The 13,189-nt window shown below is 37.7% G+C and overlaps 1 protein-coding gene and 1 long non-coding RNA gene across 3 annotated transcripts in view; both read right to left on the bottom strand.

The window, feature by feature from the left end:
- Window positions 1-258: 258 nt before the first annotated feature.
- The window catches only part of ENPP1 (ectonucleotide pyrophosphatase/phosphodiesterase 1), a 52,871-nt gene continuing 39,940 nt past the window's right edge, over window positions 259-13,189 (bottom strand). For both annotated transcript variants that reach the window (XM_041470112.1, XM_041470113.1), the window contains 10 exons: window positions 12,614-12,683; window positions 10,517-10,604; window positions 9,530-9,705; window positions 8,982-9,033; window positions 6,454-6,608; window positions 5,069-5,204; window positions 4,191-4,271; window positions 3,549-3,681; window positions 2,749-2,905; window positions 259-1,904 (listed from right to left, as the gene is read on the bottom strand). In XM_041470112.1, the coding sequence (XP_041326046.1) occupies window positions 1,737-1,904; window positions 2,749-2,905; window positions 3,549-3,681; window positions 4,191-4,271; window positions 5,069-5,204; window positions 6,454-6,608; window positions 8,982-9,033; window positions 9,530-9,705; window positions 10,517-10,604; window positions 12,614-12,683 (1,216 nt within the window). In that variant the 3' untranslated portion in view covers window positions 259-1,736. The remainder of the gene's footprint in view (window positions 1,905-2,748; window positions 2,906-3,548; window positions 3,682-4,190; window positions 4,272-5,068; window positions 5,205-6,453; window positions 6,609-8,981; window positions 9,034-9,529; window positions 9,706-10,516; window positions 10,605-12,613; window positions 12,684-13,189) is intronic.
- LOC121354989 lies at window positions 10,776-12,607 on the bottom strand. The gene is made up of 2 exons (XR_005955364.1): window positions 11,273-12,607; window positions 10,776-11,207 (listed from the first exon to the last, which is right to left on the bottom strand). It is a non-coding gene; the product is annotated as an uncharacterized LOC121354989 (long non-coding RNA).

Raw genomic sequence — 13,189 nt, 5'->3', positions numbered from 1 at the left:
GTATTCAGGAGACAGTACCAGTTGTAAAAAAAAAAAAAACCAACAACAACAGCACAAAAACCACCTTAATACCTCGATGATCTTTCTCCCTACTTTTCTCTCCTAATAATAAATGTAATTAACATTACAGCTGGAGAAATTCTCTTCATAGAGCAAAGAATGAAGCAACTCCCATCCTCCCCCTGAAAAAGTGAAATTGTGCTCTATAACTGCACCTGTTGGTAGCATTTGGTACAGAAAGGGTCACAAACAGCACAGTACTTCTGATGGGTTTATTGGTCACAGGCAACATTACAAAGCAGTTACACTGAATAATGCTGTCACAGTCCTATCGTATTGTGAGGTTGCTACAACACATTTAGATTTCACACAGTGAAACTACTTGAGAAAAAAAAAATCATGCTTGTAACATAAGATCAAGAAAATACATTGGTTAAAAAAAAAATGGTCCCAGAACTTCAGCCCACTCAAACTGAAGTTAATGGAAAAGCTTCCTCTGACTTCAGCAGGCTCTGAATCCAGCCTTCAACATGTCCTGGCCAAGCTATAAGGTCAAATGCCTCTCTGCGCAGTTACAGGCTCTTCTGACATACTTGTGCGTGATGTATTTTCTCCTTTTTAAATGAGAAGACCATAAATGTGAAATTGGCTATGCTGAATTTTATACATAACAGAGCCAATTTTGGGTCATCAGCTTTAGAGAGTGGGAGAATTACAAAGGTGACAATATGTGTACTGGAAAAGGAGGGAGTTCCTACACTCCTGAGTGCCTGTAGCAGCTGTTTGTGTAGCCTGAAAGTTTCCAAGAAAGGTCATTACATGCTTCTTTATAATTTGCATCTCTGACAACATCTGCATTCAAAAATGGGATTTCAAAACCACAGCTGACAAAAACATGTACCAAACAGAGAAACACATCTTTACTTCAATAAAGCAAAATTTTTCATCAAGTCTAAGTTTAGCTTGAAGTAAGATAATTACTTCTGGGAGCTCAGACATATTCCTGACATAATTTTTCTTATTTACAGGGTGACTTGATGCATCGTACACCCACTCGTTCTGAGGATGCCTGTACAGCACATGCATCTAATTCTCCGTCAGTGTTGGAGCCATCAGAGGGCAGCAACATGCCAAGGCTTCCCAGCCGGCGGAATTCCTGTAGCTAGGAGTCTCTTCCATGTGGGGGAAGGCTTAGTCACCAGTTCTACTGACCCCAGTATAGCTTCTTGCACCATAACGCTGCATTGTTTTATGACACCAAAAGCTCAGAGTGCAATTCACACTTCAAGGAAAACTGGAGTGAGAAGAGTGTTGTTGTTTGGTCACCAAGAATGTAGTTCTTTCCCAGAAGTGTATTTGCTAACTGTCTGCATTTTTAAAGTAGAATGCTGATCATAAACTATGCTTTATAAAATTCTCCCTCTCCAGTGCATATGAAAGATAACATTTGTGTTCGTGTCTGTGACTATGATGACCAAATTATGTTAGCATGGTAACGGACATGGTTCCACCACATCCAAGTGGGAATGACAGGCACTGCCATTCTGTGTCACAAGCATAGTCCATCAGGAGTCCCTGAGATACAAATATGGCACCCACTCTCCTCTCTACTAGCAATTTGGTCAAGAGTTCTCAATAAAAGTTCCAGCTTATTTTTAAAAAAAAAGGTTTCATTAATTAAAAAAGTCTATTTACAAATCAGTTGTGACATGAATAACAACATTCCATAGGAAAAATCAGACTGTCTCAAAAGTTGGCAAATATGTTTTTAACTGTAAAATGTCAGATATTGGTTGTTTTCTGTCTTGATAGAAGCTGAGTCCAGTAAGTAATTCTATATCTCTGATCCGAGCCGTATGAAACTTCATTCTCTCTTCAACCCACGTGGACTCAGACTTGCCATCCTATTGGGACAGAGTAGGAAAAAAAAAGGGGCTGTAAAACTTTTTTTTTCCTCCTGAGATGCATTTAATCTACTAAAAATAGACATTTTGATGTTTTATAAAGGCAGAAATCAATAACTGTTGGCAAGCATCTAACAAACAGTGTGCAAGGATTATACATATATAGAAGCCTGTCTGAATTTAGTTCTTGCTGTTACCTCTTCCAGTATACAAAACCTGTAGCTGCACCAGTTGGTGATAATGGGGAATGGCAAGTTAGGTCCAGCATTTATCTACCATCAGTATGATAAAAATATTTCTGAAAGCTGTGTCTGACTCTGATTCCTTGCTGCAGGATTGGTCTACACACTTTCCACACTTTTTTTTGGTGCATATGGAGCATAGTTATGTGTGTTCTCACCACAATGCCAAGGTACCTGAACTAGAAGCAACCAGTGCTCTTCAGGAACATCTCTGTCTTCTCCTTCTGGGAATGCATTTGGCCTTAGCACTGAACTTTTGTTATGGATGAGTTCTCTTAGAAGCTCTTTGTCCTTCTCAGCTGTTGACTGAATAGTTGCATTACAGAAGTCTGTATGTAATTCATGCTCTCTGCATACTCCGACTCCACTCTGCTAGCTCTAAGCTTTGAACAGATCTATTTTCACATTTGATCATATTCACAGACTTTGATGTAATTCTGTTTGCAAAAATATTGTCTTCTCTCTCAAGATGAGCATGTAGACTGTACCATTTTCAAAGGCTCTAACCAGTTAATATCTGATATCCAACAAAACACTGATATCCAACAAAACAAGCTCCAGCCTGACTTCAGATCTTTATGGGGGCCAAACAGACTACTTACTGCACAGCTTTCACTGTTGTCTTCTCTGTGAGGTACAATGAAAGACAAGGCATCTAGAGAGCCTTCACACTCCAGAGGAGTTTCAGAAGTATTTTTACAGCTAGTCAGCACAATGAAGAAGTGAGTTGGAACTGGAACTTCTGAATTACCAAGGTATCTGAAATACAAGAGATCTTTCTGTAAATCCACCAAATCATCCCTGGACAAAGATCAAATGACAACATTCAGCTATATCCGATTTTATGAATGCACCTATTTTGTTCAAAGAAAGCTTAGGTCTGGAAGGAAAATTCCAGATTACTATTTTTGAAAATCAAGTTTGGCTTGTAGACTAAATAACAAGTTTGATGAGGTATAACAAATTGATTTGCCATAAAAATGCAGAAAACTCCAGAGGCGATGAAGAGTTCAGCCCAAGTGCAGGAATCTGTCTGCCTGCTAGCTTGAGCCAATTTTGCTAACTGGTGTTGCCCACAACTCGTAGTAGAACACTGCCAGCTCAGGAAGTATCAACCATGCCACCAGGGATAAGCCCTTGCCTTCTCCTCTTCTACAGAGGCAATGTCCTAAGTTTTCAGGCTGGTAGACATCATTCCACATGCAACAGCTTCTCTTAAACTCCACCTTCAGTTTTAGCATGACACATTTTGAAGGTGCATTTTTCTCTTCAGGCTTGTTGCTTCTTTCTAAACTTATTTTTCTCCTTAGGCTCTTTTGTGTGTCTTTCTGAAGAAGGATAATTACTAACAGATCAGTATTGGAGGAAAGAAACAAAGGATTAGAATTTGAAAGGTTCTCACCTTTTCAACTTTTCTGGGGTATCATAGAGCCCATCAGAGTCATAATCAAACACTGGACCACTGACTACATTGACACCATTCCTGGCTGCAGCATATTCAGGCAGCAGGTGTTGATGGAAGTAGTTCCATAACACTGAAACACAGTAATGGGATCAGGAAACAATCTTCACCATAGAAGCTGCTAATACAACTCTGCAGAGTATTCAGTGGAGTACAGACAGACATGATAAGCTGCAATCTTCACAATACAACTCTGCAGAGTATTCAGTGGAGTATAGACAGACATGATAAGCTAGGAAAATAAATTCTACAGGTGTTTGCTGTTTTTAAAGGTTGCATACAACTGGGCAGCAGCATCCACTGCTCCATGTCCTGACATATATAACCTAAATAATATTTTAAATTACAATTAAGAATTGAACAGTATCCCATTAAAAAACCAGGATATATCTTTTTTTTTTTCCAGAAGTACCACAATTATCCTTCTTTTTCACCAGGAATATGCTTATTTTCTCTCAGCCAACCATCTCATACTTCTTCTCTCCCAGGAACCAGGGATCATGTGCATGATCTGGAAGCCAGCACAATACCAGCAGTCTTCTATTCAACTATGGACATAAAACAAGCATACAAATAAAATACCTTTAAATGCAGGATACATTGGTACAATGTTGCTGGTAAGCAAGGCATCATAGTGAGGTTTCTTTGCATCTGTCATAAAATCTGAAACAAAGAAAGGACAATTAATTACATGGATTTGTTACTTTAAACTTGCATTTCCGTGCTTTTAGTGATCAGTGTAGGAACATTGAGATGGAGCTGACCTAACTTCATTTTCCAAAACTGATGTGGGTGTAAGTGCTGACTTCAGTACCTGCCAGATTCCATCTATAATAAATAATCTTAGTAGCAACAGCAATTGCACTTGTCAGATACAGAGTTGCCAAATTTAATGGGATTTAAAAATATCAGGACAGGCTTCTGAATTGTGGGGAGAGAAATAAAATTCATGAGTGTCAGGCCAACTTTCCATGACTGTAGAATCTAGATTTAAATATAGGATTCTGTTAGAACTTTGCAAACTATGTTTGATGTGGATGTTTAAATAACCTGCTCCTTGGTATTCAGTGCAGTAGAGTCAATAAAAATACTTCCATATCAGGTCAGCAACAGTTCACAAACAATTTATCCACGTATACAGAGTGAATCTGCAATTTACCAGCTTGCTGGACTTCACTCAATGTCTACATGTCCCTCCCAGTTTCTTCTGTGAGGTGCCACTTTAGAAGCATGATAAGTGTCAAAACTTCTGGGAAGTACTAAGTGACCTTGGACAAGCCACCAACTGCTGAAGCATCTAAAATGTTTTCCTTTTTCATATGCTGAAGTGAACTGCAACAATTCAGCAACTACCGCTTTGTATTCTGATTAGGTATCATGAACACCTACAAAAGACTACACCTGCTGCATTACAAATCATGTACATCAGACATGCTGTACAACGAAGACACAGTACTTACTTGGAGGGGCAAGAAATCCATAAGTTAGGTGAGGATGATTGTTGTAAAACAAACAGGTCTGGTTATGATTCTGTGAAATACGAACATCGTTGTGTAAACAGTTGGAGGCAGCTCCTGTAGAAGAAACCCATTGGTCCTATTGAACAAGAAGAAAGTATCATTGTGAAAGCTGACTTACAATAATTCTCTTGAGAGACTGTAGAACTCTAAATATTTGGCTGCAGCTGCCTTTAAGAGTGTGAAGGGCTTAACTAAGATGCAAGAATTGTTCCTCTTATGTCAGTGGAAAACAAGCCCTCCCATCCACTTCATATACCTTGGAACTAAAGTGAACAGAAGTGCAGCTCTTTAGTCAATTATAACATCTTCTAAAAGAGACTCAAGAGGTCCCCATTAAAGGCAACATGATTTACTGACAGATAAGCAGACTCACATAATTGAAAAATAGATGTGTGGGCCACTTGTTAGAGTAACTGGTTGCTTTATGCCTCTACCCTAAAAATATTTAGGATCAAGTAAATCTTGCCAGAGTTTAGCTGAATTTAATTATAACAGTCATTATTTAAAACCTATGATTGCCAGATAATCAATTTAAAAGTATTCTCTACTATCCTAAGCATGATCTGGCTCCTAAATTTTCTCTGAATGGGAAAGGCCAACTTGAAAAAACTTTCATTCATCAGATCGGTACTCTACACTGAACAGATGTATCTTAAGCATAAGGCTCAGGACCACAAAGACCAGCTTTATTTTCACTGATCTCTTTTTTCCCCAATCAGGATTATATTCTGAGAGAAGAATCATATCAGGGCATAAACAGCTCAAGGTGGTCCTGAGATTACTTTTTCAAAAGGATCCTGCCACATTACAAACTGCTTAAAGACTATGAAACCCACACTGAGTCCAGTTTTTAAGGACAGCACTGAGAGACTGCTGTAGCAGACCTATGCTACCAAACGCGGTCTCCTAAGGGTTCTGTACCAATGGCAATGGACTCCTCACTTCCTGATGGATCTGCTCAATCTGGAGGTAAACTGTTTCACTTTGAGAAATGGAAGAGTCCAAGCCAATCCTTATCGGAACCTTACACAAATTTCCACTTTATATCTTACGTGGTTCAACTTAGTTCCCTGGGAGATAATAGCACAGACCCATTTCAGCTGGAAAAAGACCTCTAAGATAATTGAGTCCAGTCTTTGACCGACCATCAACTTGTCAACTAGACTAATTGCCAAATCCAGTCCTTTCCCGAACACCTCTATGGATGGTGACTCCACCACCATGGTGACTCTTATCATCAGCAGATATAAGAAGCCTTCAGGAATAACTGACATTCTAGATTTTTACTTTTTAAGGGTGCTTCTAATTTTTCTTCTTATACTTACATCTCTGCCAAGAGTGTACGCGCTCCACAGAGCCATCCTGTAGTCCCTGCTGTACCCGCTCACGTAGCGGTAATGGTAAAGGAGGCAGTAATTATGTTTTTTCTGCAGAACCCTGGGCCGTCCGTAGGGTAAATTAAGTTCCTTTGTCTTCTCAACTGCAACAGAAATAGTGCTTATTGCTTTTCAATTAATACTGGTTGTTATGTACCCTCCTCTTTTATACACCTAAGGCTGCCTTAATTTTCAATAGTCAAGCAAACAGAAGCCACAGAAATGGAAAAAAAAAAATTCATTATTTTATCAAAGGCATAGTTTCTAGGTTAAGGCAATAAATTAAGTGATGAAGCCAGGATAAAAGAATCGTTTAAACTTATACTGCACTAATTAAGCTTATATTTAAACCAAAACCTTTTGCGGCTAAAAACAGGAGATAAATTCAAGTTGCAAAGTTAAAGTCTTTGTTGACTTTGTGTTTCAATTTAAAAATGTGGGATCACCAGAAACCAATTCTGGTGATTTGAAATTACTATTTCAGTAGAAACCACATGGTTGTATGTAAAAATGCATTTAAAAGACTAGGAAATACAGAGATCTAAATAAAAAATACAGTGAAGTATTGGACTGGATTTTCAGCTGTGCAAGGACTCACTACTTTGCCTTTGAAGATTCAAATATTTTCAATCATTACATGAATAAAATTATCAAGAAGGTGTCAAAGTGTATCTTCCATTAAATAGGTCCTTACCATCCAAAAATAATTATACAGTTTAAAGGCAAATGTATTACATAGGGAAAGAAATTGAGCAATGAACATGCAGGGTTTTTTCCACAGTACCAAAAAAGTTTGAAGATTATGACAGTTACTTCTCCACCCATGAGGGAAAAAAAAAACCCTTATTTTTTTCATTAAAGTAAAAATGCAGTTAGAATTTTTTGTCCTTACAGACTGTCAAGTTGCAACAATCAATGAGAGAACATGCAAACTGAAGTAAGTAATAAACTCTATACAGTCTTAAGGCACTTCTAGGCTGTTTACTAGAATTCTTTCATCTGTGAAATGCTTTAATATCTGATTAGTTCTTAATCAATACAATTCATAATGAAATTATTACTGTTAAAACAGTGCTATACCAGGCCTCACTGATAATTCAAGACAAAATCCTGCTGCTTCAAAAATGTAGGTTTAGAGCCTTAAGTTCCTATTTCTACAAAAGAGAACTGAAATATGTTATTGTGTCTGGCCTTGTCAAGTTTCTTCAAAGCCAGGTTAAGCAAAGCCCCCCGAGATACTCAGTCTGTTTTAGCAAAACCCCTGGCACACTTTGGAGAAAACACATCGTATTGTTCTAACTGGATTTGATTTTGTTGCACTCATGAGCATTAAAATACTCAAAGACTTATTTTAAAAGGGTTCTGGGAGACATTTTAAAATGATGACCTGTCATTAGTGGAAAACATTCAAGAAAGCTGTATCCACTCTTTGTTTCAGGACAAACTACACAAATCAACAGAATCCTTGAATTAGCCCTGGATAAGGAGCAAATACTGGACCCTGCCAGTAAGTGGCATTTATGTCCAGTTCTGAACAATAGTGAGTTATAGTGGGGTGTTGCCAAATACAGCTTATTTGCTTAAAACCTCCAAGGTTTCATGAACCGACACACACACACACACACACACACACACACACACAGATGAGGCAAGGTCTCTATCAGCCTATTTCTGGCATCTTGATCTTCTTGATGTCATCTATTAAGGCATTAGCACCTGGGACTAGGTTCCATTTTGACTTACAGTTTTCATTTTTTACTTGCTGTTTTACCTGTTTCATGCTCAAAATAGTTTACTTTGTTTTATGACTCGTGAACACATCTACAGCCTTGCAAACTGCAGCTTAAACATGGCACGTGTACGTCCAATGAATGGAAATAAAGCATAAGTAAAAGAAGTAACAACTCAAGACCACTTAACAAACATATAAAATACTCCTTTTGCCTCATTAAAAGTATGCTGCCATTATGGGTATCATTATTTGCATTGATTTGCTGTCAGGTACTTCCCCATACAACACTCTTGGTTCCCACTCTGGAATGCTCATTACTTCAGTACTAGAGAAGTCAAAAGTAACAGATAACACATATGCCATAAAGACACACGTATAAGGATACACATTTACCTGAGAACAAATGGTTCAGGAGGACTGTATTCAAAAACATGAGAATCATAGAATGGTATGGGCTGTAAGAGACCAAAAAGACCATCTAGTTTCAACAACCCTGTCAAGAGCAGGGACATCTTACACTAGGCCAGGTTGTTCAAAGCCCCATCCAACCTGGCCTTTAACATTTCCAGGGGTGAGGCATCCACAAATTCTCCAGACAGGACTATAGTTCCAGCAAGTACTTAAAAGAATTTTCACATAATTTACTTGAGAGTTGCTTGGAAGTTTAAAAACGTAAAAATATTTGACAACTAATAATTTGTTATTGTTAGCTTTTAAATTTTATATTATTATCTGAAATTCTTACCTTCTGTTTCAGTAAAATTTAAACGCTGATGAAAATCCCTTATTGGCAAGCCCTATAATAATAAAGGACAAGCAGTGAGATTCTACAAAGCACCTGATGAGTCGGTACCACACTTAAATGTAACTTCTGTTTTACAAGTTATACATACACAGAACTCACTGACATGTACTGGAGAGGAACTACAGGAAATTTCCAGTAACAAATTGGTTTTACCACAAGCAAATCTACAGGCTCAAAAATCACAGCCCAAACACAATATTCACAGAATAGAAATTTCAACATAATTGAGGCAAGCCAAGAACTGAATGCTTTCCCCATCAAGCTTCTCTGGAGTTTTTCCAGGCTCTTCAGAAATTAATGTGACTTAACACAAGCAATCTGCAAAAAATTAATACACAAATACAGGATAGCACTCACTAACCCCAAGCAAGATTTGATTTTGAAACCAATAGTAAGAGACTGTAAAACTATCTGGAGAATGAAAAGTTGCAGTCTTTAAATACAACACAGACTTCTGCCTTCACAATTTTAACCATTTCAGCACTTACCGCTGTCCTGCAGGAGCAGCCAAGGCTCACTGAAAAGGCTCTTTCTCTCACCACAGAACATTCAGAAGGATGACTTGTTTCTTTGGGATGGTGGGGGGTGTAAACAGGGTGCTTTAATAGATGGTTTAGGCGTCCATGAGTTCCATTGTTTGGGGCTGGCTTCACACCAAGCAAATCTATGAAAGAATTCAAGTGATATTAACAGGAGGAGAAAGATTGTAATGCACAGTTGATTATATTGTGCTTACAAGCATGGATGAGACAAAGCTTCACTGCCTGCTGCTCATAACAACCAAAAAGAAAAGCAATGTAGCCTCTTTAAAAGGGTCCACACACATTCTTAGCTAGTGTTCAGTATGGTACTAATCTTCTTGTAAGGTTGAGCAAGTCGCTTGAATACAGCCACCAATCTCAAGCATTTGCAGTACTCGTATGTATTTTCTGGATCAAACTCTTTTGTATACTTTTCTTCTCACAGAAACAGTACAGGTTCTAACCAGAGAGGGAAGTAGGCAGGAAATAATGGAAAACAGGTGAGGACCTCAAGGGGAATAAATGAACAGAAAGTGGTAAATCTAGTGACAGACTTTTGGAGAAACCATTAAATACAGAATGAAGAACGGCCACAGGAATAAGGAGTCACAGTAACATTGTGTTTGAAAGAGGAAGGAAAGGAGGTTTCGCTTCATGATGGTAGAGAGATTTTGAAGCAGCCATTTTTAGTAGTGGTGAGTCAAAGCACCAGCTGGGGAAAAGCCAGAGGAATACAGAGTGTGACCAGTGAAAAAGAGATAGACAAGGTAGCCAGACCAGTAGATCTTAAACTGCTGTTAGTCATTTAGAGATGGCCCTTTCTCAGAAAAACAAACAGCTGATTTGTGAAAATCAGCAGCAATTCTTAAGGATGAGTTTCTGAGGACACTTAACAATCTCTTAAAATATATTATACCTTACTGAACAAAACTGACCCCCATCCATTGTACTTACCACACATTAAATTATATACTTCAATGTTTTCAAATGGATCGACTTGAGTACCAGACTTGAATCCTGGTCCAAAACCAATAAAGATAGCCTAGGATTTACAGAGAAAAGTATAGTGGAATTCTGTTTAAGACAAATTGAAATGAAAATTATCTTTACACTCAGAGGGCATTTTCTTCCAAGAACTTAATCTTGGAATCTTAATCTTTTTACCAACACAGTATGTATCAAGTCAAAAGCATGTGGTTTTCTTTTTTTTAAAAAAAAAAGTAGATGTATAAGAAGAATTTTCAAAAGTTGTAGAAGAGTACTAGGAAACCCAATTCTGTCTCATTGTTGCCTTTAGCCATTTATGATGTCCCTTGCTCTTCTCTGCTTTTGAAGAAAAGGTATTTTCTTAAATGCTTTAAAAGATTTAATGGAAATGTTGATCCAAAGTAACCATCACATGTCACATCCTGTAAACAATTTGGAAGCTTTTAACTTGGGGCTATAAAAACATCTGTTGGTAGCAATGCTTTAAGTGGTTTAAGCAATGGTAGGATCGTAGGCTTCCATGCCTGGTTTGCAGCTGTTTTTTCTTCTTGCACCACTTCCTGAGCTGTACTGGGCCTGATCCAGGAATGCGGCCAGCTCAAAAACCTTTCCTTTTTTTTTCCTACTGGCTCTTTTCCTTCTGGTTCAATTTCCCAACCTACTTGACACTGCAGCCTTTTTTTTTTCCTGCTGGCTCTTCTCCTTCTGGTTCAATTCCCCAACCTACTTGACACTGCAGCCACCCAAATGTTACACCAGCATATGCAGGGTTTGCTGCATGAGCAAAGAGGCAAGGGCAACAAATGCTTAAGCTCAACTGCTGCCAAAAATATTGTTTTAAAACTTATCCTCAGTTATTCAGCTTATTTTTAATGAAGAGAAACAGATTGCACACATCTGTGGTATCAAGATACTGGATGAGTGACGGATGTTTTACACTGTATAGCTCAGCCCTGGAAAAGATCTCCAAGCTCTTTGCGAACAATGCAATTGTCTCAAATTTCATAGCTGTGTGGCAAAAGCAGAGGCTAAAACTCAACTCTTAACTCCTTTTTTTGAGATCAAAGCATAACACAGGGCATTATTTTGCAACTGTTGATACTAGAATCTGCAGGCTAATAATGTGCTCAACCAGCCTAATTTGAACCAGATGAGGCAGGGACATGCTACCTCCTTTCTGTTGTTTTTGGTAACAGAGTACAAAATACTGTTATGTTGCTATAATGGTAGCAACAAAAAGGATAAATTATATCTGGTTTAGGACTTGTTAGGGGTGCTATGAACTGACAATCCCAAGTGTGGCAAAAAAGTCTGAATAGAGTCAACCTACTGAAAAAAATTTACAGTCAAACTGCAGCAGAGAGAGATGGAATACATATGGCATCACAGGGCTTGCTGATTGCAACCCATTACTAGAAACACTATCAACAGGTTTTCCATTGTCAAATCAGGGAAGAAATATAATCCTGGAAGGGTAAATTGATACAATTTTAAAAACAGTTTGGTGCCAAAGTGATATAACTCTACAACACATGAAAAAAAAAAAGGCATTTAAGAAAGAAAATTATTGAAAACAAGTTTCATGAGAAGACCTACAAAGTCCATGTAATACATTAATTTCTCTTTATAAAAGTATTTTACACATATTCACTGTATATAGTTCTAAGTACCTCACAATGGTTTGTGGATTTTAATCCTTCACACAGCTTTTTGAAATCAAGAACATTGGCTTTCGTTTTCTTGATAGCAGAAAATAAGACAGAGGATAGGTTAAGTGACATCCCCACTTAAAACTGAGGATCTGATTTCAAGTTTCCCTATGATCTCTTCCCATTTCTCATTAAAGAGAAGTTCAAGACTCTCCTTACTTTTGTGGGTTATCCAGCACGTGGCAATATCAGTCCTATAAATGTTTTATTTCTTTAACTGCAGATGGAATAATATCACAGATCTTAAATCAAACAAACAAAAACCAAACAAAAAACAAACCTCAACACCCAGCAAACACAGCATCTGGAAACAGAGGAAATTAAAAATAAGAGCTAACATAAATTTAAACCTCACCTGCATATTGGGGAAGCGATTGTCTGAGCCATGGAATCCACCTTTGCAGCTTTTAATCTCAAGTGGTTTTCTATTAAAAATACACAGTTTACATAACTCACAAATCACATCGGCATCAAGTACATTCTGTGATGATGTATTTACTTCTCTGTTAAAACATACTTAGAAGATTGTCCATAGAGAATGAGAAGTCTAGTGCTTGGGAAAAGAATGCCTTTAAAATTAGAATGGTAATTTTCTCTGCAAATGTTATCCCTTTGGAATTTTCATGTGTCTATCAGAGTCATTTAAAGTCAAATCACATGACATGAAAGAAGAAAATTCGTTTCAGGCCAAAAGATTTTCATTTCACTGTCACTTAAGTAACAACTTTACAGTACTTTAAGTATATTCTCAATATTTTTTAAATAAAAACACTAACCTAATTTAGACCATTTAGACGGGAATCTTACAGTCTAATAGAAACAAACATCTAACCTGTACTAGGTCCATACACACTATATAAACACGCAGTTCTATTAACCCAAACCTGATTTGCACAACTTGCACATATCTATAGTGTTACACAACAGGACT

This window comes from Pyrgilauda ruficollis, unplaced genomic scaffold, assembly GCF_017590135.1.
Source record: "Pyrgilauda ruficollis isolate IOZ18807 unplaced genomic scaffold, ASM1759013v1 scaffold24, whole genome shotgun sequence".
Classification (NCBI taxonomy): domain Eukaryota; kingdom Metazoa; phylum Chordata; class Aves; order Passeriformes; family Passeridae; genus Pyrgilauda; species Pyrgilauda ruficollis.
The sequence above is the reverse complement of the archived record's forward strand: the minus strand, read 5'-3'. Positions and strand labels throughout refer to the sequence as shown.